The 26,849-nt window shown below is 54.7% G+C and overlaps 3 protein-coding genes across 5 annotated transcripts; 2 read left to right on the forward strand and 1 right to left on the reverse strand.

The window, feature by feature from the left end:
- Positions 1 to 114: 114 nt before the first annotated feature.
- On the forward strand, positions 115 to 5,069 carry AGMAT (agmatinase). 2 transcript variants are annotated; one of them, XM_055798684.1, is made up of 7 exons: positions 115 to 1,594; positions 2,139 to 2,341; positions 3,107 to 3,155; positions 3,271 to 3,466; positions 3,782 to 3,961; positions 4,216 to 4,300; positions 4,408 to 5,069. In XM_055798684.1, the coding sequence occupies exons 1-7, from the start codon at positions 1,266 to 1,268 to the stop codon at positions 4,518 to 4,520; spliced, it is 1,155 nt and encodes a 384-aa protein (XP_055654659.1). In that variant the 5' UTR covers positions 115 to 1,265; the 3' UTR covers positions 4,521 to 5,069. The 2 variants fall into 2 exon arrangements, with proteins under 2 accessions (XP_055654659.1, XP_027644126.2); XM_027788325.2 differs by lacking the exon at positions 115 to 1,594 and adding an exon at positions 1,601 to 1,990.
- DNAJC16 (DnaJ heat shock protein family (Hsp40) member C16) lies at positions 5,037 to 17,510 on the reverse strand. 2 transcript variants are annotated; one of them, XM_055798682.1, is made up of 14 exons: positions 17,027 to 17,510; positions 16,111 to 16,177; positions 14,845 to 15,175; positions 13,806 to 13,990; positions 12,800 to 12,904; positions 12,035 to 12,193; positions 11,525 to 11,655; positions 11,124 to 11,307; positions 10,746 to 10,928; positions 10,424 to 10,500; positions 9,861 to 9,941; positions 9,657 to 9,755; positions 9,029 to 9,196; positions 5,037 to 8,628 (listed from the first exon to the last, which is right to left on the reverse strand). In XM_055798682.1, the coding sequence occupies exons 1-14, from the start codon at positions 17,497 to 17,499 to the stop codon at positions 8,232 to 8,234; spliced, it is 2,640 nt and encodes an 879-aa protein (XP_055654657.1). In that variant the 5' UTR covers positions 17,500 to 17,510; the 3' UTR covers positions 5,037 to 8,231. The 2 variants fall into 2 exon arrangements, with proteins under 2 accessions (XP_055654657.1, XP_055654656.1); XM_055798681.1 differs by having other exon boundaries at positions 9,029 to 9,199.
- On the forward strand, positions 6,107 to 25,699 carry CASP9 (caspase 9). The gene is made up of 10 exons (XM_055798683.1): positions 6,107 to 6,238; positions 18,563 to 18,782; positions 19,343 to 19,390; positions 19,597 to 19,631; positions 20,561 to 20,743; positions 21,481 to 21,570; positions 22,249 to 22,396; positions 23,478 to 23,657; positions 23,852 to 23,961; positions 25,139 to 25,699. Exons 1-10 carry the CDS (start codon positions 6,128 to 6,130, stop codon positions 25,229 to 25,231), a joined length of 1,218 nt encoding a protein of 405 aa, XP_055654658.1. The 5' UTR covers positions 6,107 to 6,127; the 3' UTR covers positions 25,232 to 25,699.
- Positions 25,700 to 26,849: the final 1,150 nt, after the last annotated feature.

Genomic DNA, 26,849 nt, shown 5'->3' on the forward strand with positions numbered 1-26,849 from the left:
AATGTAGTTCATCTCCGTTCGGTGGAGGTGGGCTTTAGGCTGGTGGAGGCCTCGGGCCCAACATGGCCCTGGTTCAGCGGTGTCTTAAAAGATCGTTCAGCTCTTTCCAATGCTGCCTGTGGAACGTGTCATTTTATTCCACCAAACGGAGTTTCCCGAAGAGGAACGGACCTTGCCTTGTGAACCTGCCTGTTTGGTACTCTTCTGAATGGTAAAGCACTGCCTGCTCCTGTAGTTTGTGGGTCGATGACAGTGTGTGTCGAACAGCTGATATCCCTAACCCTCATGCAGTAACATGCTATCAGGATCTTGCATGCTGAAACAGCACCTATTCAGCAGTGGGGCAAAGCCACCTGCTGGGGACTGGCCCTGCTCATTTTGCCTTGGGCACAGCACGCTGCTGGGGCTGTAAAGAAGGCTCAGCAAAGAGCACAGAGCCTGGGAAATCGTGGGAAGTGAGCTCGTTGGGGAAAAAGCTGCAGCAAAAGAACATTTTTTAATATTGGTCTGACCCCAGCCAAAGCTGCTACTGCTTTTTCTCAGGTGCTGAGTTCTCGCAGCACACTCTTAGCTGGGATGGCTGCCTCGGGTTTGTGAGCTCGGTGCCTGTGTCTAGCAGCGAGGCCTGTTCCCCGGGCACTGCCTCTGGAGCTCTTTGAAGAGTAAATACTGTCGCTTTTCTGGCAGGTCTCCGCTCTGTCCTCTCTTTCTGGCGGTCTGCAGCGTGGGGAGCTCAGCAAGGCGCAGCTCTGCCTTGTTGACATGCAGTGTCTTCCCTTGTCCCTGCAGTACGGGGCACGGAACACGTGTTCCATAAGCAGCTGGAGGGAGCAGGCTCGCTGCTGTGCACCTGCTCTGGCGCGTTCCCTTGCCTCTGCCTTTCCCTGTCTCTCCGGGGTCCCATTGCTGCAGAGTAGGGAGCAGCATGCGGAGCTGGAGCCGTCTGATTTCAAGTGTGTCAGTACTAGGCCAACCAGGGATCAGATGGATCGAATGGTGCTGGTTACCTCCAGGCATTAAGGAAACTTGCTCCCCCTGGAAATCATTTCATCTCTGTCCTCAAAAATGGCCTAAAACACTTGTCCTGCAGCACTGCCGCCAGTTCTTAAATCCCCGTTAGTTTCTCCTTTGCGTTTTGTCTGTCGACAGTTCTGCTGAGGTTAAATTTATTTTTGTTTTCTTTCCCTGCCTGCCTTTCATTAGTGAGACATTTTTATGATTTTTCAGCATTTGTGGCGCTTTTGTAAAGCGTGGTTTAACGGTATATGCTGTTAATGCAACAAATGCTGCCTCACTTTTCTGCATGTGCCTGGAGGGAGCAAAACTGGACCGTTGCCCAGCACGTCCCAGCATGTCCCTCTTGCCCTGTTGTGCTAATCCCTAGGCAGGCGCTTGTTGGAGACAGGCTGTGGTGTTTGTTCCCGGTGCTGGCTGGGAAGCAGAGCAGGCGTTGGGAAGCGGGGATGGGAGGCCAGGAGGAGGACCTCGGGGGGGCTGACCCAGATCTCTGCCCCTGCCCGAGCGGTGGGGTGTCCGGCTGCACTTTGAACCCCGGGGAGGGTGGCGGGCGCTCTGCCCGCCCGCGGTGTTTGAGGTGAGACAGAACAGGCTCTGCTGCGTGTGGGGCTGAGGGTCGGAGCCCGTGGGGCAGGATGAGGACCCTGCTCTGGGCTGGCTGCAGCCAGCTGCTGCCCCGGGAAGCCGGGCCCCACGCTCGCAAGCTGGCTGCGGTGGCCGCCCCACGCTGCGGCCCCTGGCCCTCGCCTGTTCTGGCCACCTCTGGCTCCTCGCCCAGCGCGTCCCCAGGGCACGGGGCCCCTCGCCGCTGGGCCTCGCGGTTCAACATTCCCCCCAGTGCCCTCTCGGTGGCCCGGCCCGCGGGCGTCTGCTCTATGATGAAACTGCCCGTTCAGGGGTCGGCAGAGGGACTGGACGCAGCTTTCGTTGGTGTCCCTCTGGACACGGGCACGTCCAACCGGCCAGGAGCCAGGTAAGGGCTCGCCGCGGTGCCCGGGGAGCCGGTGCTTCGCTCCAGCCAGCCAGCACGGCTCCTCTGGGGAGAGGGGCGCTGGGCACACGGCGTGGACGGCAGCTCTGCCCAGCAGCTTTTCTTACCCAGCTGCACTGTCTCTCCCCAGGTTTGGCCCACGTCAGATCCGGGCTGAGTCGGCTATGGTGAGGAGATACAACGCCAGCACGGGGGCAGCGCCTTTTGACTCCCTGCAGGTGGCTGACATCGGCGACGTGAACGTGAACCTCTACAACCTACCCGACAGCTGCCGCTTCATCCGAGAGTCCTACCAGAAGATCGTGGCCTCCGGCTGTGTGCCCCTCACCTTGGGTAAGGAGCCTGCGTCCCCCTGCCGTGCCACCGCGTGCCTGCTTGTCCGAACTCCCTCTTTTCCCCACCTCATCCAGTCGGAACGTGATAGAAGGTGAGCGATGAATCTGTCCCTGGCACGAGGCGTTGTGCTGTATTTACAGGCCCTCTGCTGAAATGGCTGCCAGTAGCGATGCCTCCTGCGCTGTGCCAAAAAGGAGGAGGGTGGGTCAGCTGAGAGGCCCTGTCAGTGTTCCCCAGCCAGCACAGCCTGGAGCTCAAGGGAAGGCAATCAGCGACACGCTTTCTGTGTCCTGTTGCACAGGACCCAAAGCAAGAGCAGCCTGTGTCCCTCTGGAAAGCCTCGAGCTCGAGCGAGTGCCCGGCAGTGTGCCGCTTTGTACAAGGCGTGCTTTGGGCGCCTGTTCAAGCTTCCAGCTGTCACAGCTTGGCATCACTGAGTGAAGTGAGTGTAGAGAGTCACGAGGGGCAAATCATCAGTTACAGCATCCTCAGAAGTGAATCAAGCACCTACTTAAAAGCCTGGTCAAGTGTCCCGCTCCATGAGCTGCGGCTGCCGGCAGTGGTGCGTCTCTGGTCCTCCTGAGGAGGGAGGAAGCAACCTGCACATGGGATCCTCAGGTTTTCCTTCGGGAGTGAAGCCCTAGGGTGTAGAAACAAGTGCAGGATTAATGGAGTTGGGGGGGAAAATTGCCTGGGAAGAAACATAGTGAGCGCTAAGCACCTCTTGCAGGGCTTCACACCCTCTTGCCTGTCCTGTTGCAGGTGGAGATCACACCATAACCTACCCCATCCTGCAGGCTGTGGCAGAAAAGTAAGTTGCTAATTTGGAGATGTAGATTAAGGACCTGGGAAGGAGCCTCAGGAAGGCTCATGGCAGGGCCATTGTGCACGGGATGGGGATTAACACAGCCACCTGTCTCGACTAGGCATGGTCCCGTGGGACTGGTGCATGTGGATGCTCACACCGACACCGGGGACAGAGCCCTGGGGGAGAAGATCTACCACGGGACCCCATTCCGGCGCTGCGTGGAGGAAGGGCTGCTGGACTGCAGCCGCGTGGTGCAGATCGGCATCCGAGGCTCCTCTTATGACCCTGACCCTTACCAGTACTGCCGGGAACAGGTAAGCTCAGCCACGGGCCTGTGCCAAGAGTTGCTTTCTTTCCCTGCCACTGATATTCCCGTGTCATTAATATTCCCTTAGCATCAGCTGGGTAAGAAATGTCTTTTCTGCACCCTGTCCCATGCCAGCAGCTTGGCCCACAAGACAGGTGTTCCCGGCCCACCGAGCCGTTAGTTGAGCGGCATGTGCGAAAGCCGAGCTGTGGGCACTCTGCAGCTTGGCCCTGCGCTGAGGATTTATCCTGATGGGGCAGGGGATGCTGCGCTCTGCCTGCCTTCCCTGAGCGCACACCCACGTGTGTCCGTGTGCCCGCAGGGGTTCCGGGTGGTCCTGGCTGAAGAGTGCTGGCTGAAGTCCCTGGGGCCACTGATGGAGGAGGTGAGGAAGCAGATGGGGGAGCAGCCGGTGTACATCACTTTTGATATCGATGGGCTGGACCCTGCCTATGCCCCTGGCACCGGGACACCGGAGGTGGCTGGGCTCACACCCGCACAGGTAAGGGGGCGCAGCTTCCTTCCCCCCGTGGGACAGGGACCTTTTTGTGCCCGTTAGGGGAGGTCATAGCACCAGTGCAGGGTTAGGGAGGCCGGGGAGCATTTCGTAGGGGTCATGAGGAAGGGAAATGTTGAACTAGTGAGGTTTGGTCTGTAGAGGTTGGGTTTCCTTGTCTGTGTATGGGGAAAGCAGAGCCCTGGACTGGCCCACTAGGTCAGGTGCGCTTCCTGATCCCAAAGCTGTTTTCTTCCCAGGCTCTGGAGATTATTCGTGGCTGCAAAGGACTGAACTTAGTGGGATGTGACCTCGTCGAAGTCGCACCCATGTACGACGTCTCTGGTGAGTCTAAAGATGGTTGGCAGTAAAGAGGTGTGCCTGGCCGGCAGCTGGACAGTGGTTGCGCATTCATGGCTTGGGGTTCCCCCCCCCTTTCTGTCGCCTCTCAGGGAATACAGCCCTCCTGGCGGCGAATCTACTGTTCGAGATGCTGTGCGCCCTCCCCCGAGTGCAGACAGTGCGAGGGCAGCTCCCACCTGCCCCAGGGGCAACGCGGCTCTGACCCTGGCCATGGCTTTCGGGTCCCGTTCCCCTTGACTGGTTGCAGTCAACGTGGGCTTTGCAGTGAGGAATAAATGCCACTTGCTACTAAAAAAGGTAATTTTAAGCTGAGAAACTGTTAAGTAAAGTAGCAGATGGGTTTGAACAGCCCATTTTAACAAGGGTGGCTGTAGCTTTTGAGTTTGCCTGGGAAAGGAAAAGATGAGGCTAATGGTGTTTCACCTGTGCTCTCACCACTGGAATCGCTCACCTGGCTCTTAGGGGGGCGCATGGCAGAACCGCCACGGGTAAAAAGTTTCTCCCATTAAGATGCAGCAGCAGGACAATGAACGCAGAGGAAGGGAGAGCAGCCGCAGGTGGCCTGGGACTTGTTCTGAGAACAGGGGGATACCCGACTCAATTGCCTGCGGGGATAACCAGGCATCTCCTGCAGCAGGAGCAGTGTAATTGCTCTGGGAGTTTCTGAGCTGACGCGGAGGTGAGGTTAGTTTGTACATGGAAACACAGAGCCACCTCATCACACATTAAAATAGTTTATTTTGGTTGCGAATCTGTAATCGTCTTAAAACAAAACATCAGTGCCCGTTCACAAATACAAAAAAAAAAAAAAAGACAAAAAAAAAAAAAGACAAGTTTGCCAAATAAGTTAATTCTCCCCCCCTTTCCCAGTATCAAAAGTGCAAAATATGTACCTAATTTTCAGTCCTACTTCTCAGGCTGCCTTAGCATGCTAGTTCCTGGCAGGCTTTCGGTGAACAGCACCGCTCCGTACAGGGAGGAGGTTTGGTACCACCTTTAGCCCCCGGGGGGCTGCACCCCTTTGCTTCTGAGCGGTGTGCAAGCGCTTGGACCTCCCTCGAATAGTCCACCAGGACTGAATTTCCTCCGTCTTTGGATGACGAACCACCGCGCGTGTAACGGAACCGCAGGTGCGCTTTGCTGATGATATGTTATGATACGGGTCGAGCGCCGCTGGAGGTGGGGGGGGGGGAAATTACCGGGGGGGGGGCGATGGCTCGCAGTTGCTGAGGGAGGGCGGACATATCCTGGGCGTACGTGGACTCTGGCCACACTCTCCTACAAGAAAGAAGCACCCATTGCTCTGCAGCACGCACCAAAGCTCACCGAACGAGGGGTTTAGAACAGTTTGGCGTTTGCTTCAGCCCACAAAACGTTTCTCCGTCAAAGGGCGACAGGAGCCAAGCTGGTCCGACCTGGTTAAACAGGAGCTGTGCTCCCATTCCAGCTGCAGCCGGCAGGGCCGGAGTGCCGCAAGCACCCCTTAACCAAAACTCCGTCCTGAAGGGGAGGTGGTTACCTTTGCTAAAAACAAATAATTGAAAAAATGATTCCAGCAAGTGGGCGGCGTGCGACCTGTATTTTGAAGGCCCAAGGGCTTTCTCTTTGTACTTGGGGCAGGGCTGAATTCCCTGGCTGTAGCACAGCTAGGCACTTTTTTTTTTTAAACACACCCAGGGCTTTCTTCCGGTTTCTGAGTAGCTGAAGAGACAGCGGAGACTCAGAGAATTTTTTTTTGTTTTTGCAAATGTCTTAAGAAGTTATGCAGAGCCTGCCACCAGGCTAAGACCTATTCTGGCCACGTCCTGCATGGCAAGCTGCGGGGAAAGCGCACGAGAACGCTGTGGCAATGGCTCCAGCCAAACGAAGATGAAGTCTAGCAGCATCCAGCCAGCATTTTGTTCCCGCTCTACTTCAGCGGTACATGTGCGCCTCAGTGCTTTTTGGCAGGGAGCAGACGTCTCCCTTCCTTCCTTCCTTCTTCCTTCCTTCCCTCTGCTTTAGTGCCTCGCTCGTGCAGCAGTTCAAGCTGCGGCCCAGAGTTGGCTGAGCTAAAATTAAGTAACCTCACATAGGGTCAGCTGGTAGCATCGTAGCTTTTATTTGGAAGTACATCATACACGGTGTTTGAGATACCTGTGGTGGTCGAAGCACGCCAATCTGCTCCCAGGGTGGGGAGAAGCACAGCAAGCCAAGGGATTGTGAGCAACTAGGTCACAGTGGCAGTAAAATGACTTGAGCATTCCTGGATTTCGTATGGGATGGGCAGCTAGATCAGAGATTGGCAGAGTTGTTCTAACTGGCTGCTCTGCTACGACGGCAACTAAGGCGGCAAGGGGCAGCCGAGCTTTGAGTTAACCCCACGTGCTTGACTGAGCATTCTACTGTCAGGTTTGGCCCCCACGGCAAAGGCCACCCCACTCAGATCCCCGTGCTCCGGCACCGCCGCAGCCTAACGGCGACCTGGTACCACGGGGGCCTGGGCTGGAAGAGGCACCGCCAGTGCCAGCCGGTGTGAAGCAGCAAAAAGGAAGAACGAGCCCCGCCGGATTTCAGCCCTGGCCGCACAGAGAAACCCTGCTCCTTCGCTTTAGCCCTCGAGGGTCTGGCCACGAATCTGCTGCTCGCCTTCCCAGCAAAGGGTCTCCCTTTCCCCTCACTGTGGTGTCAAAAGCGGCTGTTGGAGCTAAAATGCCAAAGCCCAAACCAAAGCCCACGCTTTGTGACTACCCTAGCTTCACACGGACCTGCCAGTTCAAAAAGACCCCCCCAACGCAAATGCACAAAACCCCCAAGGCGGCAGCCTGCGTGTTGAGACACCGAGGGTGGTGGCAGGAAGGAAACGGGCGAGAGGCTGAAACCCAGCATCTGAAACCCACGCCTAATCCAAAAGGAGCTTCGCGTGTAAGCGACAGTCTGATGATACCGCACGCCTTGGGCAAAGAATTAGGTTCCACGATACAAAGGAAGGTTTGTACTATGGGTGTAAGGGTGTTTGAAAGGAGCCCGGACCGACTCCCTGGCAGCTAGGTAGAGTTTCTTTTACACATCTACTGGCTTGTAGCAGCTCACGCCTACTATCTGAGGACGCAGTTAAAGTTATGGCTCTAGGATACATCGTCTAAAATAGACAGAAGCAGAAAGGCATCTGAAAAATTCAATGTGACGTTTAAATGGCTCAACACTTTTACAGTATTTACGACCGTGCAAAACCCCTTCCCTCCCTGGTTACGGTTTTGCCAGTGAAGCTGCACGTGGAACTATGATACGATGAGCATGAAACATGCAGATTGCCTACCAGCCCGCACCACAGGTACTCCCAGCTACAGTTTGCTACGAGGGAGATGCTCCCGACCATACCCTAAAACACTTACTCACTTACCACAGGGAAAGCTGATCAAGTATGACTGCCTGGTGGGAGGCCTTTCAGAAAGGCAGGGCCCAGGAGGGTCCGCAGGGTCTTGCCGGTGTTACACCATGCACCACGGGCTAAGCACACGGGGAAGGGGAGAGAGAACCACGACCTGACCTGCGTTACCGGCCGTGTTTGGTCTGGCCCAAGTCGCCAGGGCAGAGGAGTCATGGGGTTTTCTTCAACCGAGGTCAACTGAGAGATGGAGCTGGGGGTGACTCGGGAAGCAGATGTGGCAGAACAAGAAGGGAAAAACGGCCTTCTTGGCTCTTCGGTAGTACGGTGTCCAAATGCACGATGAGCGGGCGGCGGGGGGATTTCAGTGCGCTTGGCTGCGCTCCCGGGCTCCAGACACGGGGAGATATTTTCTAGTTGCCGGCCCTAGGAGAGTTCATCTAAAACCTAAGGTCCATTTGTCACGCTTGTTTGTGTATTCCTGGAAAGAGCTGTCCCTCGTCATCTTCATAAAAAGTGTGTCTGTTAGAATCTCTTTAAAATCCCTCAGTCTAGCGCGGGCCACGAGGGGATATAGAACCTCTGTAAGGAACCCTCCAGGAGGCGTTCCATCCAAAAGGACAATTTGTGTAATTTGTTTTTAATGGATCGAGAACCCGGGCTGCAGGAGGATTTCCCTCTGGCTTCCACGGGTACCAAGGAATTGTACTCCTCGCATAATGCTAGGGTTCCCCCCTCATCCCCGGATCGGTGAGGCTTAAAGAGGCAGAAGTATTTCTTGTGGCCGTTCAGAGCCAGGACATAGCCTGTGTAGTCACGTTCGAGGAAATGCTTGTCATACTGGTTTGGGATGGGGGCCGCATCCTGCGCGAACTCTAACAAGTACTCCAGCCATTCTCGGTGCTTGTCCAGGCTGAGGAAGGAGAAATGAAGAGAGCTGCTCCTGGGGGAAGAGTAAAGGGGAAGCGGGATTAGCACGTGCCTCCCGAGTCGGACTGTTCCTACTGGACAGGTAAGCATTGGTAAATGAGGGCAGGTGCAGAGCTGGGTGGCCGCAGCTCCTTTTTTAACCCCGTTCAGCACAGGTGACCAGTGCCTAGCGTGCACCCTCCTCATTGAAATATGGGTACGGCCAAGCAGCAGCAGCACCAAACCTGTCTGGCTAGGAAAGGCTGCTTGGTTTTTGGTGATGCGTTGCTGCTGATGTGTGCAGAGGCCACTTTGCTGGCTAGAAGCATTCCCTCCTGGTGAACGAGCCAACACCGCTGCTAACTTGTCATCAGAGTGGCATTGCCCAAGCTGTTAAAACCAAAACAGAAACCTGGGAGAGGGCCCCGGCCTACCCTGTGAACGTGTAGACTTCCAGGGCAAACTTCTGGAGGAGCATGGTTTTGGTCGAGTTGGACAGGATCAAGACCACGTTCATGTGACCCGGCCTCAGGCGCACCAGGTTGCTGTTGTAGTTGATGTCCGTTAGCTCAGTCACCTCGACGAAGCCCTTTTTGGGCATCCTGCTGCAACAAGACAGTGATGAGGTGAAGGGGGAACGAGGGACCGGGAGAGGCTGAGGATGGAGGAACTGCAAAGCCGTTCCCTGTCCTCTGCCAAGCTGTCCCCGTGCCCTGGAGTTCAAGCCTGTTTAATGGGTGCCAGGGCCAGACTCGGATCTTCCTCAACGAGTCGGTCAGACCTTGACCTTCCCCGCCTCTCCCTGAAGATGCCATCTGGGGCCCACTCAGCAGGAATCACGTAATAACTAAGGCTGCACACCCCCGTCCTTGCTGGCCCTTGGTGCTGGCTGAGCACAAATCCCACCCCTCTCACTGCACCCACGCTGCCCCACACAACGAAGGCGCCATGCCCGTACAACTGTGGCGCTTCTCTGCCGCCCCCCTAATGCTCTGCTCTGCCCAGAGGCCCCCCAAGTGATGCTTCAGTGGAAAATGTGTGTGGAGAAACGAGAGAGGGAACCTGTTACTCTCTTTGCCAAAGGTTGCATCGTTCTTCTCCATCTTTGCAGCGTTTTCTTCTTTCTCAGAGGGAGGAGAGTCCCTTGTGTCACTCGAATCACTGCAAAGGAAGATTATCTTGGGTGCGTTTAAGGCACTGCAGATTGGAGAGAGGAGCTATCAGCTGGACTGTAAGATCCCCTGGGACCTTTTGGCCTGCACTCACCTGAAAGCCTGAACAATGACAGTGCCAAAGAGAATGAAGAGCGCAGAGAAGAGCAAGGACAGCAGCGGCATCATTTCTCGCCTGAGGGGAAGATTTGCAAACAGCAGTCAGGGCTGTGAATCCCACAGTTTCTGTTCGAATTTCAGTTCCTGTTACCTCAAGTAATACCATGCGGTTTCCCCAGAAACTCGCCTGGTTTCCTGGGGTCTTAAAGACAATCAAGATTTTGAGCACTGTCCTGCTCCCACCCAATAGGAAGAGGATAAAAACATTTTAAACGATCCATTTTAAAAACAAGTGACAGGGAAGAGGTGAAAGACAATGAGAGATGTGTGTTTTTGGGAGCATAACATCCACGCTCAGCCTCGAGGCAAAGCATGGCATACTCGAGGCAGAAGCTAACGTCACCGTGGCACCACCACTCTTTGCCTAAAGCTCGAGAGAATACTGTGTTTTGGTATGTTCTCAATTCCTGTCCATAAGACCCTGTTTCTGCTATGCCTCTGAAACAAGGTAATAGCAGTCCTGCTCCCCATTAAGACTCATTCACACCCAATCCGTACCAGTTACTGTGAAACAAACTGTCCCAGCAGTCTGAGATATAGTCCAGCATGGAGTAGAGCCATCGGATAAGGAACATCTGTTGAAAAAGAAAAAAGCCAATGCCAAACCCGCTACCCAGAGCACCCTGACGGGACTCTCAACCCTTAAACCAAACCCTGGGCCTGATCAGGTCTGGAGCATGCCACAGGCTTCTCTACAAGAGCGGGAAAGGGGTCTCACCCTGGTATTTTAAAATCTAAATAATGCCTGTGAAGGGCTGCAATGGGACTATCCGAAAAAGGGGACGCAGTGGTTGGGCAGCTGGAAAGGCCACATGCTTACGGGAGCGAGCTCGTCATTCAGGTCTGCCAGAACGGTCTCCAATGAGAGAAGGCTGGGGTCTGTCCTCAGCTGGTCCAGAAGATCCAGGAGGATGAAGTTGTCCTCTTTGCTGCCTTGCCAAGCTTCCTCCAAGGCTTTATACACGACCTTCCCAGCATTGTTGCGTCTCTCCAGAATGACCACCTGGACGAGGCAGTAACAGCGCAGATGTCAGTCTGGGGAAGGTACGGTTTTCTAGACAGATATTACGCTTCAAATCACTGCCCAGAATTGGGAGTCAGATCAAGGTATAGCCTCCTGCCCAAAGTGATGCGAATTAGAACAGGTGAAAGGAAAGGGGGAGGATGGGAAAAAAGAAAAAAAAAGGGGAACCCTCACAGATGATTTTCCCTTATACTTCTCCTCGTCCATCAGCAAGGTGTCGGCAAATTCCGGCTGCCGATCATTATAGATGTGCACAAACTTCAGTGTGTCTTTTGTGTTGGCCACAGCAAAAGTCAAAAATGCGTCATAAGCTGCAGCAAACTTGTCACCTTCTCCAGTAAGCAAGACCACGCAGTGCCTAGGCAACATGACGAGAGGGTTAAGAGCCATTTAGGAAACGAGAGGAAACAAGCATCCACTTTCCCCTAGCCAGAACCCCATCCTGCAACATGGATACTGAACGTGATGCAATGCATTTGTTCCCCTGCTTGCTCAGAATCAAACAAGTGGCTTTAGAAGCAGCCCCAGCGCCCCGGGGAACAAAACGGGGGGATGCGTCCCCCACGGAGCCTTACTTTCGCTGACGGTGAGACTTCTTCACAGGACACAGCTCCTGGAACAGCCTCTGGCTGGTGAGTCTGGCCACTGTGAGGAACTTATTCTGGGAAAGGAAGTCATCGATGAGCTGCTTCTTCATCTCTCGTGCCTGGTGAGGACAAAGAAATCCAAGGTCAGAACCAAGCTGGACGAGGAGAGCAAAGCTGCTGTGATGTTCGTGCCCGAAGGCTGCCAGCCACCATGGTCTTCCTGGAAATCACCCAAGACGTTTTGAAGCCCTGAGACCAAGCAGCTACTTGTGGCCACCCTCCTCAAAAGATCAGACACCGTAGCTGAAGCCTGGTGAGCTTCTTCTCTCCTCAGGCTTGCTTTTCCCTGCTGCTGAAGCCAGAGTTTATGCTGACAACGAACACTCTGAACACTCTTTGCTTTGACGCCTGCCACTGACTGACCTCTCGTCACAAGCTAAGTCAGAAAACCTGGGTGTCTGTTTGGCAGAAGCTCCCAGAGGGGGCTCCGAGCCGTACCTGCACCACATCGGCGGGCCTGTCGATGTGCTCCTTGAAGACCATCATGGTGGGAGTGTAGACGTTGATGTTGTACTGACGGGACAGCTCTTCCGTGCCTCGGAGTCCGACATAGACGTAACCAAAGGACAAGTAATCTCGGTATGCAAAGGCAGTCAGCTGGATGGGAAGAAAGCACCAGCATGTGTTTATGTGAGACAGCAAACCAGCATTTTCTCCCCTCCGCATGTGCCTGAGGTGACTTTGCTTTGAGCATGCCTCCTGCTGTGTTAAAGGTTGTCAGGCACACGCTTTAAGAGGCAATAGCCCTGCCTCACCCTCGCTGAAGCCCAGTTTGCATCCCCTTAGTTATCATACAGGGAGCCTTAACGGACCCCAGCTGGCTTTTACAGCCTGACCTTTCGCATGGTAGCAGGGGGTTCACAGCAAACAGGCTTTTGGGTACCCAAAGGAGCTCTGCTGCAAAGATCGCTCACTACCAGTAAAGGTTAGTTCCTGTCTCTTGTTGCCACTGCCTCTGAAACCCACCCGTGCCTTCATGTCTGCTAAGGGTACATCCGTGGCAGGGCAGAGAAACTGACCCCCAACGCAGTCGGTCACCTGGCCACGCTGTTTTCAACCGACGCAAATCAGCTTGCTCTCCTAGAACCAGTCAGTAGTACTAAGCGGCATCGGTCCGCCTCTGCTCACAGCGATACGGCATTTTCTTTTGGCACAGCAGGATTTATTAGCAAGTCAACGGCACAGTGACAGAAATCGCATTACCTTGTATAATAACGGGACAACTGGCATATGATCAAATAGGAGGACGTGGGGCTTGTTTTCTTTCTTCCAGTTGGAGAGAAAGCGGATGTAGTTTTTATCTGTAATCTTTAAATAGAATCAGAATGTTAGTGGAGCCTCTGACGAAGGCACACATGATGCCCTACTGTCATGTCTGAAGGGGAATTGAGCCTGAAAAAGCTGTCAGGGCGTTACAGAAAGCAGACTGTGGGTTCACCTTTCCAACAACAACAACAGGCGTGCTTGCTCTGTGCTTTTTTGGTATAGGCAGTGAATTAAAACCATCCATCTCAAATCCCCACCAACCATCCCAGTTATTGCACCCTCTGCCGATGCAGTTTCAAGACAATACTGGTGCCACTTGTGCTCTCCTAACTGTTCATCAGGACCATATGTTTTATATATGGTGGGAAGCCAAGGCTTTACAGGCATCTGTAAAGAGAAGTGGCCCTCGCTGAAGACCCCGCAGGAACATGAGGGGAGGGGAATGAGGCGCTGAGCAGACGACAGGCAGGTGAGAGCACTACAGGGCCTGACCTGGCCATGTCACACTGAAAAGGGGAGGTGGGCGCTCTCAGATGCTGCCCCAAATGACCAAGCAAGGCTGAAATGCAGGAATTTTGTCTGCAACAGGTGTTCCCTATATCTTTGAAAGGGATCATGCTGCCAGCTCCACTGTCCAAGGTCTGAATCAAAACCGGACAAAACAAACCATGGGACTCTGGGATCTCAGTGAGTTTTAGCAGACAACACCTACGAGCTGCCGTGCAGTCCCTCATCAGCTGGATGACAGCCCGAGGAAGAAGGGGAGTGAAATCTGTAATGACAGCTCTTAAAATGCCCTGCCAACCTGTTGGATCTTCATGTGCTAGGGACACACATCAACTCGGGGGCCAAATTAAATGGGTCAGCCACCAAAACAGCTGAAGAGAGATGCATATCCGGATGGATGTGAGAAGTGGCACGCGACACCCTTACTGGAGCATACCTTTTCTATGAGATTCCCTGGCAGGAGGTTCTCCATGAATTGCCGCAGGTTTTCTCGAACGACGGCATTGTGGAAGAAGGTTATTTTCCCGTTAATGAGCCCTAGGAGGGACGGCGTGCTGTGTGCCCCTAAGTGATGGGCGAGGCGTCTTTCGTATCCGGCGTGAACAACTCCGATTCCTGCTCCTGGAAAAGGACAGCGAGTTCATGTGAAAGGCAGCCTAGCAGAAAATTGGAGCTGAAGACCCATTCTACTGCCCAGCGTCCTGCTCAGGAGTTACTCATGGGACCATCCCTCCTAACTCTGTACTCTCCTCCACTTGCAATCCTTCAAGACTGCATTTAAACTCATAGCTTTATCTATGGGGAGAGGGAGAGCACATGCTGTCCTCTTTTCCACTGTCCACTGGTATTCCATGTGCTATGCTAAAACCTCAAGTAGAAAAACCTTAGCAAGCAGGAACTACAAGGCCTTTGTCTCCTGATGTCTGTCGAGTTTGTTTTCCTGCAAATGCATGCACACAGATGATGTCTGTGGGGAGAATGAGGAAGCTGGGCGTGGAGGGGCGAGTACAAAATAAATACCTGCTGGGTGTCCAAATGCCATATGCTGTAAATCGCAAAACTTACGGGATGGCAGCAGCCCTCAAGCAGAGGACGTATTCTGCAGGGATCTTTGCCTATCAGAGCCATCTGAGTGCAGGACCAAGAGCAACACAGCACTTAGGCTGGCAGCCTAAACCCGTAGCGGTGCAGTCAGCCCTCAGCCCCGCCACCACCTATTATCGTCAGCATTGGACCAAGCTGCCAGCCGCACGGTCAGGAGAAAAGGTGCCTTGCCCTTGCGATCTAGGGGCCTGGGTTTTCCACCTTCTAAGCCGTAGCCTCATTGATTACGGTGTCAGTAATGTTTGGGAAAGCCTTAGGCTCAACCCCTGAGGAAATCTACAGCGTAAATGTGGTCCCCCAAAGCCCACGGTGATCACCACAGCCTCACCGGGCAACTGATGCATGCCCAGCCTCAACGGCCTCGTCCTTACCCAGTGCCTCCAGCTCCTGAGCAACTTCTTTCCACACAGGCTCAATGTGGATGCAGCTGAAACACCAGTCTGAGGTTATTTTGATGAGGTAAGGTTTCTTGAAACTATCCGGAACGATTTCATTGATGTAGTGGGAAAAATGGAGCAAATACTTCTCATCAGAGGTGTCACGCCTCTCCGAATTAAAAGGGAAATGAAAGAAGGACTCGTCGAAATAGAAGCCTTCATGGAAGTGGTGGAACTGGCGATGCTGGTGCGGAGAGTAGCCCTGGCTTTCCCCGGCATCTCCATAGCGGTCAAAGTTTGCCCTCTTTTCCTCGTTGGAGAGGATCTGGGAAGGAGACGATAGAAGAATGCTCACCTGAAACCAGGAGGCGGAACTTCCCTGACAATACTCCCTCAGTAAATTATGGGCCATGAGAGAATGTGTAGCTTTTGCTGCGTGTTGGGAGGGATCAGTGTTCTGGAGAAGGGAGCTATCGTGCGGCCTCCAGGCTCGTTGCAGTCAACGTGGGTAAAAAAAGCCAAAGGAAAGGAGCCTGTAAATCAAGGCCACTGTACCCATTGCAGACACCGACTGCTCCCTGAGCCCAAACATCATGCCATCTCAGCACTGACACTACTTTTCCGGAGCAGCTTTTGCTGGCATCTGCTTGAAGGTTGAGGGCTTTCTCGGCACATCGGGAAGTGCCACAAGTTTTGCCGAGTAGCTGGAAGCCCCACAGAAAAACTGCAGTTTTCAGCTGGGAGATGAGAATTTGCTTTTATTTCTGTGGGCTGGGCCTACTGGCTGCAGCAGCATCAGGTCAGCTGCCTCAAACCAAGGTGGCCAATTTTGAGAGCCATGCAGGAGTTATGTGCAAATTACTGCTTATGCAAAGCATCACGTGAAGCGAGTAAAGCCCTGTGGTGAGTAACGCTGCTTACATCACCCCCAAAGCACTTATATGTACACATGACACAGATGAGATGGCCGCCCAGCCACACGGGGCTCAGTGAGTGGCCACTCCTCCCTCGTTTGAGGCTTTTTAGTGAGAACAGGGCAGACCAGTCACAAAATGACTGCGATGGAGGCCACGCTGGTGATGTCCAGCAGCTCTCTGTTGAGAAGGTGGAGGAAACTTTCCTGGTTGGTAGTGTCTGCCTCCACAGGGTTGAGCGCCTTTCCTGTGTGGATGTACGCAGAAAAGCACAAAGCCGCATCCGGAAAAATAAGGTCGCTTAACTTTTAACGATGGCAGGGGTATAGCAAGAAGGGCATGTTACCTCGTAGGCCTTGCTGATCTGGATGAATTTGTCTTCTGCTCCAGGGTCCTTGTTTTTGTCAGGGTGCCTACGAGGCAGAACAGGAGGGAAAAGGGGTCAGCAGTTCCCTGCGGGGGCATGGCGAGCTGTTGGCAAGCAGGACATGGACAGGTGGGGTGCGCAGCAGCACCCACTGAGGCCGAGATCATGTTTTCTACCTGGCACATGCTCTCCCACCCTCCCAAAACGCAGCACTGGGATGCACGCCTGCAGGCCCTGTTCCTCTGTCCGATCCCTCGCCAACGGCCCAAGCCCAGGCCGAGGGAGCACGTCTTTTGCCCACCTACTATGGCGATGTGTCCCTTGGCTGCTGCCCTACATAGCTACTGGCTTCTTCCTGAAAAATACCTCCCACCACAGCCCTCGGGGACGTCTGGGGCAGAGCCACGCAGGCTCTCAAAGCTCTGTGGCCGTGCCTTGAGCCCGCTCCTCAGCGTGTGATATTTGTGGATCCCATGCGCTTCCCTTCCATGGCCGAGTTGCCCTTGGGTGTCGGCGTGGGGGCCGCGTTGCCCTTTGGTGTCGATGTCTCACCGCCAGTCAGACCTGTGGAGGTCCCAGCTGAGCCAGGGAGAACCTCCTCCCCCGCAGCCAGGCCCCGGGAGGGTTTGACGGGTACTGCGGCTCACGGGAAGGCGGCCGCTCCGTCTTGGGATGACCCCTGGCCTGCGAGCAGGACCCGGCGCTCATCTCCGGCCGCCCGCGGAGCCCCGCCGGACGCAGACAGCCGGGGGAGGCGGCTGACGCCACGGCCCGGCTGCGCCCCCCGCTGCTGCCCGGCTCTGGGACGCGGTCCGCCCCGGGGTCCGTGTGTCCGGCCGCCCCGGGGTCCGTGTGTCCGGCCGCCCCGGGTCGGGACCGAGGGGGAGGCACGTACCATTCCCGGGCGAGCCGCTTGTAGGCCTTCTTGATGTCGGCCTGGCTGGAGCTCCGGCCCACCCCCAGGATGCGGTACGGGTCGAAGTCCCCCGCCGCCGCGGCCTGCGCTCCCAGGGCCGCCAGCAGCAGGGCGGCGGCCCAGGCCAGGCCCGCCCGCCCCAGCTCCATGGCTCCGGCGAGGGCTCGGCGGGGAGCGGGGCCGGGACGGGGACCGACGCGGCGGGGAGCGGCGAGGGCCGCGGACGGGCCGCCCTCAGCCACCCTGCGCCGCCGCTTCCGGCGCGCCCGCCCCGCCGTCACCATAGAGACGGCGCCGCTTCCGGTCAGCGAGGCGGGCGGGCAGAGCGGCGCCGCCATGGAGGAGGCGCAGCGGCGGGCCCTGCGGCGCGGGCGGCCGCGGCTGGTGGAGGCGCTGCGGGTGGCGCCCCTCTGGGACCCGCTGGAGCAGCGCGGCCTCTTCACCCGCCCCATGGTCGAGGAGATCCAGGTGGGCTGGGGGCGGCCCCCGGGACCCCGCCCCGCGGGGACAGGCACGGGCCGGGTGGCTCCCGTGCCCCCTTAGCTCCAAGGGGGTGGCCCCTGTGTCCCCTCAGCGTAGTGACAGGCCTGGGGGAGGCCTCCGTGTCCCCTCACCCCGGGGGGGTGGCCCCTGTGTCCCCTCAGCGTAGTGACAGGCCTGGGGGAGGCCTCCGTGTCCCCTCACCCCGGGGGAGTGGCCCCTGTGTCCCCTCAGCCTAGTGACAGGCTCGGGGGAGGCCCCCGTGTCTCCTCAGCACTGGTGACAGGCCCAAGGGAAGGCCCTGTCTCCCCTCACCCTCGTGACAGACCTGGAGAAGGGTGGCCCCATGTTCCCTCACCCTAGTGACAGGCCTAAGGAGACCTCCATGTCCCCTCACCCAAGGGGGGTGGCCCCTGTGTTTCCTCAGCCCGGTGACAGACCCAAGGCAGGGCCCTGTGTCCTGTCACCCTGGTGACAGGCTGAAGGGAGGCTTCTGTGTCCCCTCAACCCCGTGACAGGCCCGAGGGAGAGCTGTGTGTCCCCTCAGCCTGGTGACAGGCCTCGGGAGTGGCCCTTGTCTCTCCCCAGCCCAGGCCCTGCAGGTAAGAGGTGTAAGAACTGCCCCCTGCCCCAGCCAGTGCCAGGCACAGGCCCCCCATTTCCCCTCTTGTTACTGGGGACAGGCCTGGGGGTGTCTTACCTTGTCCCGTGCACTGCCGACGAGCTGGGGGGTGCCACTGTGTCCCCTGGGTAGGGGCTGGGGGTGCCCCCTCCTGCCTTTCCCTCCAAGCCTGACGGTGGGCTGCAGCTACGTGTCCTCAGCAGGGCTGGGTGGATGGAAGGGGTCAGGGCTGGGGTTGGGGTGGCTGCTGGGGGGTCTCTATGGCTGTCCGCTGGCTCTTGGTCTCGCTTGCCCCGGGGAGGTGTGCTCAGCATGCATCCACACGGTTCCCCTCTCTGGGTGCCAGCTAGAACAGCCGGCCAGGTGGTGTGCCTCAGCCTGGGGAAACGTGCCTGGGCTTTCCTCCTCTGCAGAGCGCCGGCAGCCGAGGAGAGCAAGCCCGGCAGCTGGTCATCGACCTGGAGACTCGAGGGAAGCAGGCTTTTCCTGTATTCCTCTCGATCCTGCGGGACACTGGACAGGGTGACCTCGCGGACATGCTGATTGAGGAGTGCGAATGCCTGCCAGCACCACTGCAGCCGATAGACCTGAGGCCTGTCGAGCTGGACTTACATAGAGAGAAGCGTAATAAGAGTAAGTATCAAGGGCACAGTCTTTTCTGGGCAAACAGTAGCTTGGGGTGTGGCAGCTGGGATCCCTCTTGCCATGGGTGTTAGCATGCAAAGTCCTGGTTTTTGTTGTCCTGGAGCGTGGCTCATAGAGGGGACTATGCAGAGCTGTTGAAAGAACATCATGCTTTCCAGCAGTGGAAGCCTTTGAGCTTGGGCTATGTGCTTGCAGTGTGAGGAGCTTCCTTCTCTGTATTTTTGCATATGACCTCTGCAGTACCTCTGTGAAAACAGATTTTGTAATGTCTTCACCACCTTGTGCTCTGCTGAATCTGTGAGCAGATGCAGCCGTTGCAGTTGTAAGAAGAAACCTTAGTCCATTGAACGCTGGGAAGGGGAAAATGGATGTGATGGTGTATCGCAGCCTTGCCACAGGGCTACTGTGACAGGTGGCTGTTGGCTTGGGTCCTTCTGGGGACCCTGGCTTGTTTATTTGGAGCATGAAATGTGAAGGGGGAGAACACAAAGTCTGACGGTTCTGTGTTGTTACATATGGGAACTTTCCTGCACGTTTGTCCATCCCAGTCCAAGCTGAGAGTGAAAGACCTCGAATACCTCCTGCACCAGCCCGGGGTAAGCTGCATCCCGGCTCTTCCAGAGAGAGGGCATGCTGAGCGCTCATTTCTGCCATGCGACGGGCGGGAAGGGGGAGTTGGTATGTGGTGCTGACACATCACAGGTGGCAGAGAAGGATCTCTATGAAATTGGAGTGGAAAGTGTACGATGTATCATCATGGAGAGTGGAGGGCTAACTACTGTGTGTCTGTTGTGTGTTGTAGGTGGTCTGGACATTGATAAAAGGAACCATGACCTGGTAAGTACTTGTTTAGGCATTCCCGAAGTGTTCCCTATTAAGCCAAAGCTCCATGCCTTGTGGGTGGCTACTGAAAATAACCCTGGGATAGCTGGTTCTTGCTTTGTGTTATCTGAGTGATAGCTCCGAGGCCGATGCTGCTGTAACAGGGCTGATAGGGGCTTGGGGCAGGTAAATCATTAGCCGGCTCCTCCATAAAGATTATTGCAGCTGTGACAAAAATAATGTATCTTAGAGCTAATACTTATGCTTAATTTCTGAATGCACTGAGTCGTGTGTTGTCTGCAAAGTGGTGTTTAGACTTAGTAATCATAACATTGAGAGGCGGATGCCAGGAAAATAGAGATGAAGGTGTGCAGTGTGCTTTGGCGCATTGGGAAATGCACAGGGAAGTGGGTATCGTGAATGTGTCTGGAGTTGCCTTCCGATAGCCTGTGGGTGTCTGACACACAGGGAACGGTTTGGCCATGTATGTGTAAGGCTCCTGGCTGTAGTGGTGTGGGTGTTTGGGTAGCTTTTGTAAAATTGCCGTGGTGCTGTTGTTGATGGTAGAGCTGAGTCTCCGGGAGAGTTATCTGCCTGTTCTCTTGGCTCCTTACGTGGACTCTCATGGTGAGGTTTGGTGGCAATGCCTAAAGAAACCTCCCAGGATCTTCACCTTGCCCTGGGAGACGCTGTGGGTAAAGCAGTGGCCAGTTTTCCACAAAGGTGGTCCCCGATCTGGCAGGTGGGTTTGTGTTCCCCAGCAGCTGATAATGACGTGCGTGTGGAGAGCAGATGCTCTTATCTTGCCGTCGGCCTGGGGAAACGCAAAACCTGTGAAATGAGCTGCTTGAAGGAATTGCCTTGCTCGTTGGCACCATGTCCCACGGATTAGCCAGTAAGAACTCCAAATAAGAGGGTGTTTAATTGCGGTGTGTGCTTGGCAGGTTTATGAACTGAAAGCAAACCCATGCGGACACTGCCTGATCCTTAATAACGTCAACTTCAGTAGAGATTCAGAATTGGATCTGTCAACTCGATATGGCTCTGACGTGGACTGCAAGAAGCTGGAGAAGCGCTTTAAGGCCTTGTGCTTTGACGTCCAGACTCGACGGGATCTGAAAGCTCAGGTGAGGCCGACCGTGTCCAGCTAACACGAGGGACGAGTGGCAAGCCCCTGGAAGTGACTGCTGTCATGTGTTGCGGGCTGTACCCCTGTGGTGGCAGCACGCCGAAAGCCCCAGCTTGTGCTGTGCAAAGAAATAATCGACCACTTGCATCCTCTTTGTTACTGCCGAGCTGTGATTGCAGGAGAGAGGCCCTTGCGTGCTTTCACCCTTCTGCCTGAACTTTGATTCCTCCTTGCGATCTGTAGGGAAGCAGCTGAGCCTGTTACTCTGTGTAGCTCTGCCAGCCCCTGGGTTGTGTGCGGCTGGGGATGCAAGTTGCCTGTCCCTACGGTCCTCGGCCATTACTGGAAGTGGCAGGGGGAGCTTAGTCATCTGGATCAGCTGTCAAATGTAGAACGAGGTTCTCTGCTCGCCTGCTGGCCCTTAATTGGCAGTAGTGCTTTTCAGTGGCTAAATCGCATGGAAGTGTAGTTTGGTTTACGTTGCTGTGTCACAAAGAACGCAGCAAGGAGAGAAACCTATGTAATTAAAGTAACTAATGTTAAATAAGGTGGAGCCACAGAAACACTGCTGCCTTTTGCTGCCTGTATGTGGGGTGTGGGTTATTCTGTGGCCAAGAGATGGACCAGATCTTTCTGAGCAGTGCAGCTGCAATGGATGGATAAGAGCCAGCCCGGCAGTAATTTGTGGCTGAGGTATGGTTTGAAAAAGTGCTTACCATGACATTCTCCACGTAGGAAATGATTTTGGAGCTGCTGAAGCTGGCACGGCGGGACCACAGTGCCTTGGACTGCTGCGTGGTGGTCATCCTTTCCCATGGCTGTCAGGTGGGTTCGTCGCATCTCTCCTTTTCCTCATTAGGCTGGCTGCCTGCGTGGGCAGGGGTTGATTCCCCACGGGGCGGGAGAGAGGGAAGCGGTCTGTTGTGACTGATCTGAGGGCTGTTCTGCTGCCACAGTACATTGCAAGGAGTTATGTTCTCCTATCTGGGTGAAAGAAAACGGAGCTTTTCCAGCTCGTCTGGTGTTGCCTGTGGACAAGCGTGGTCCATTTTGGAGGCTGGGGTGTATAACACAGAGCCAAACGCCAGGCTGTGAGTGAAGGGAGGTAGCGTGAACCCTGATGCCATAGTCGTTTGGTCCTTCCTGTTTGTCTGGCTCTGATGGAGGAGACACAGTTAGTTGTAAAGCCTGTTCCTTGCAAGGCAGAGGCCTCAAAGGATGAGGAGAGAAGTTGTTATGAAGATGGGGCGTGTTACATGCCCACTATCCCAGAGGATGAAGAACCCTGTCGCTGGAGGAGGTGGGATAGGAGGTGGATAACGGGAGGAGTTGGATGGCTGGGTTTCAGTACATGTCAAACGACTCCCGGGTGTCACCTCGCCCTGGCGTGGTGCACGCCTTCACACCAACACGAGGAAGTGAGATTTGGTCTGGTGCCTTTAGGGCTCCCTCGGAACTGGCCTTGCCTTCCACCTTACTAGCTCCTGGATTTTCCTCTTACAGACGAGCCATATTCAGTTTCCCGGAGCCGTTTACGGAACGGATGGAAAACCCATTCCAATAGAAAAGATTGTGAACTATTTCAATGGGTCCAATTGCCCGAGCTTGAGAGGAAAGCCCAAACTCTTCTTCATCCAGGCCTGTGGCGGAGGTGAATCTTTGTTTCGGTTCTGGTGGCGAATTGGCTGTTGGGCGTGAGCAGGCTTCAGAGACGCGGTTAGGCTTTGGCCTGTTGTTCCTTTTTGTTCGTCACCTGTCTCTCTGGCTCTCTTCTCTTGCCTTTGGCCATGCATCCTGACCACTGGTGCAGATGGAGTCTGAAGGCTCGGACACCGGCTTCTCGAAGGAGGGTGGGGCTGATCTGTGCGTGCCAGAACGGTTTTTCTGTATGGAAGGGATGCGGGAAAGAAGGAGGGGAGCAACTGCGGTGCACACCAAGCACCTGCTCCAGGTCTTGGGCCGTGAAGCTGGCAGGGAAACGCAGACCTCAGGGAGTATTCCCAGTGGAAGGTCTGTGCAAATGGGTCGAGAGCATGAAACTCCTTTTCAGACAAAGGTTGGGTAAACTTGCCATCCCAAACTCCTTGAATTGACTTTTAAGGAGATTGTCCTCACCTCCTCAAACCTTTTGTTTTGGGCTCTGCAGATGCCAAGGCAATTTTTAGCAACTGGCTGACAGGCTAGGTATTTGATGGGATGAGGGAGTATTTTCGGTTTCCCCCTCCCAGGTTGGAGGAAGACTCTTACATCCCTGAAGTAGCCAACTGAATATATTTCCCAGATATCTCTCAGGAAAACAGACCTTTTTAAAAAGCACAGAGGGACATTCGCTGCACATTTAGGCCTTCACTAAATTACTAACATAGAGTAATTCAGCTGATGGCCACAGGATATATATATGTATATTCCACCCCATCCCAGTAGTAAGATGTCTGGCACAGTACTTTTTGTTTCAAGACAGTGTTTTACAGTTGGACAGGATGATCATAAAGGTATTTTCCAACTGCAGTGATTCTCCGAGGGCTTTGGTGTGAGTTGCCAGTGGCTCCATTTCAACCAGCACAGCCAAAGGGCCAAAAAGCTTGGTGTCATCGGAGAACTTTTATTCTTTTTTTTTTTTTTTTTTTTTTTTTTGTTACACATGTTTTTATCATCCTAACAGAAGATGTACTATCGGTGAACGCTGGAGTAAGATGAACTTTAGGGACTGTCTTGTTGCCTTTTTTTTGCAGAGCAAAAAGATCAAGGCGTCACGGTGGATTACAAGTTGCCCAGAGATGAAGCTCCTGGAGGTGCTTTGGAGTCGGACGCGACTCCTTTTCGGGGTCTGTCGGGGAACATGGACGAGCCAGATGCCATAGCCAGTTTGCCCACACCCAGTGATATCTTGGTCTCCTACTCAACTTTTCCAGGTGAGCCAGCCCACGCAAATCCTTTGCCAGCTACAGGGGGATTAGCCAAGAAGGTTGAAGCTTTGCAGCCAAAGTCAGGGGCAGTTAGGGGCAACTGGCTCCATCCGAGACAGCACCCAGGGAGCGGCAGTGACTCGGTCAGGCGAGAACAGAAGACTGGCTTTAGCAGAAATGTTCTCGTTCTTTCTCTGCAGGTTTTGTCTCCTGGAGGGAGGCATCGAGTGGCTCGTGGTATGTGGAAGCACTGGACGCTGTGCTGGAGCAGTATGCCCATTCAGAACACCTGCTGAACATGTTGCTGCAGGTAAATGCCTTATTTTTTTTCCCTGCTTTTTGTAGTTGTATGAAAGAAGCAGTGAGAGCTGCGATCAGCCAGGACGTGGAGGCCTATGCTTAAAAACCAGCAAGGATGGTCTTGAGCATTCAGTTGGGGCAGTGGCTAGTTGGAGCTACTGGGTAGAGGTCTAATAACAAAGAAAACATCTGGCCTCAATCTGCCAAAAACTGCCTTGAGGTTTCTCTAGAGAAAAGTTATCTGGGATGTAGGGACTATAATTTTTTTCCGAGGAAACTGCTAAGAAATGACATGGCTCACCCCATTCTCAAAAGCCCAAGCTGATGGCACTGTGGGCACCGTCATAAGCGTGCCACCACGTGTCCAGGCAGAGCACATCCTTGGGGAAGTCCCGCCAGGTCTCTTGTGCCTGGAAATCTCTGCAGGTGCTCTTTTTCTCTCTGGTGCTCCCGTCACACCGTGGTAAGTCCTGAGGAGCATCTCGCCCTTGGGAAGATGATGCCATGTTTGTGTTCGTGTGTCCCATTGAGCGAGGAGCACAACACGCAGGGAATGTGGAACCCATGTGGCTAACAAATGCTTTCCTGTGCGTGCCCTGTTGGCTAGAGAAAGTTGCCAAAGGTGGGGATGAGCGTAGGTACTTCTAGACGCCTTTCCTGGTCTCTGTGGGTAAGAGAAGAAAAGTCTTAGGTGGAGGTGGCAGGGGAGAGGACCTCCTTTTTTGTCATTTTCCTGATGTCACGGTGCTGCTTTGGCACGTGGCGGCAGCATGGCAGCCATCAATGTCAGGGGAGTGGCGCGAGACCCTTTCTCCACTGGCTGGCATTTGGCTTGAGGGAAGCAACCATGGGGAAATGACAGGCATGTCTGGAAGAAAATGGGTGGAAAGGGAATCTGCTCCTAAGTGAACACCCAAAGGGAGAAGAGGGAGTTGGGGCACCTGCTGAGAATCACCCACCATGGGCAGCCGTGGCTGATACAGCCGGGGTTTCCCGAAAGGCCACATTCCCTCGAGCGCCTTTTGTTTTTGTGGGTGAAAACATCTCATTTGAGGAGACCTGCCCCCCTCCTGTCCCACAGTCCCATTCCCTGTCCTCGTTGCCATGCTTCCCATGAGAGAGGCTGTGCCCTGATGCACAGCTCAGAGAAGCGTCCCACTCCTTGACCGCTCTCCTTCTGTTCTTAGGTGGCAGACGCTGTCTCTGCCAAGGAGAGGTACAAGCAGATCCCAGGCTGTTTTAACTTTCTCCGGAAGAGATTCTTCTTCATGTGCAAATGATGCCTGAGCTCTGAGGTGCCCGCTGAGTGCGAGCGTTACTTCCCTGCGGCCGGATGAAATCTGCGCCCACCGGTGCTCGGCATTGATGCTCCTGGAGCCCTTTGTCTGTTGAGATGTTTGTCTTGAGAAACATAACCTGCCAACGCTGTCCTTGCTGCGAAGTAGAGGTAAGACAGAGAATGGCGCTGTGCCGATGGGAAACATTCAAGACAGAGCAGGGACGGGTGTGAAGGAAGGTCCTTTGACAGGCATGTGCCGGCCCGGAGCCTCTGTGCTCACAGAAGACAGTGCCTCTAGCTCGTCGTGATGCAGCCATGCTCAGCCTCAGAGTCATTTTGTGTCTTTGCCAGTAACCGATCGACGGAATTGAGGTCTGGCCCTTACGTGGAATGACATGATTTTTGCAGTTGATAGTTCTCGTTTTCAATAATGTGTAATGAAAGAGGAAAGAGATCTTTAGTGTTGGCATTTCCTTGTCTGTTCCATCTTGTGAATGTGATTTCAGCATCTCCTGAAGGCTCCCCTGAAATGGGAAGAGCCAGAAAAACCTCGCTCACACAAATTTTGAGCCTGCTGCTCTAACCAGTAGTGTTTCTCTAACGTGGCCACACCAGCAGATAGAGAAGGCAGCTCCTGTCCTTTCAGGAAGTCAATTGTAGGCAGAACTGGAGTTACAGCGGGGAAACAGGAGGATTTCTTTAAAGATTGGAGCTGAGTTAAAGCACTTGCCCTGACGAGCTGCTGCAGTGATGGTTTCAGGTCAGAAACCCTGGATGTTTGTGCGGTTTTGGGGCAAAAGCATCCTTGGAGACCAAGGAGCTGCTCTCAGGAGCTGCAGCTGCCTTTGGGTATGTAGGTGGGGAAGGGAAGTGTCGGCGAGCTGCTGTGTGTGCTGCACAGAGCTGGGATGGAGCGGAGAGCTGCACACGTGGCTGCCCAGCCCATCTTCATCCTGTGGGCTGATTTATGCCCTTGGGAAACCGTGCGAGGGTTTTGGCGCTGCGAAGGCAGATCAAGCTGTGCCCCTTTGCCTCTGTGCTGCTGTGGGGAGCGAGGGATGCTTGGGGATTCACAGGGGAACCCAGGAACATCTGCTCTGTCTTTGCAGTCGCTGGGTATTTTCATGGTTTGTTTTATTTTTGGGAGTGTTTTGGGTGCTTAGAGGCAGTTTGGCACAGTGACCTCACAACTAGTGGCAGGCCCCATCTGGAGCTGGGATGTGGCTGTGATGGCCCTGCCCATGCCCAGGGTGTTTGTGAGAGCCCAGTGCCACAGCGGTGCCTTCCCTGTGTCCCCAGGGTGTGGGGTGGCAGGAGCACAGTTGCTGGGATGGTGGGTGCCAGCATGGCTCTGGCACGGGGTGTCAAGAGCTGGGTTCCCCCTGTGGCAGATGGCCCCTTGTCTCTGAGTGCCCACTCATTTTCCCCCCAGTGTCTTCCTCCTGCCTGGTCTTTCCCTGTCCCTCCATGTCCCTCCTTATCTTTCGCCCATCAACCTTCCTATGGTCTGTGTTTTGTCCCCCCCAGTTTTCCTCTGTATTTAGCTTTTTTTTTTGCTTTGCACTGTTTTACACCTCTTTACAACCAACCCCCGGCTCCGATTATGTTACTCCTCTGTC

The sequence above is a fragment of the Falco peregrinus genome, chromosome 3 (assembly GCF_023634155.1).
Source record: "Falco peregrinus isolate bFalPer1 chromosome 3, bFalPer1.pri, whole genome shotgun sequence".
NCBI lineage: Eukaryota > Metazoa > Chordata > Aves > Falconiformes > Falconidae > Falco > Falco peregrinus.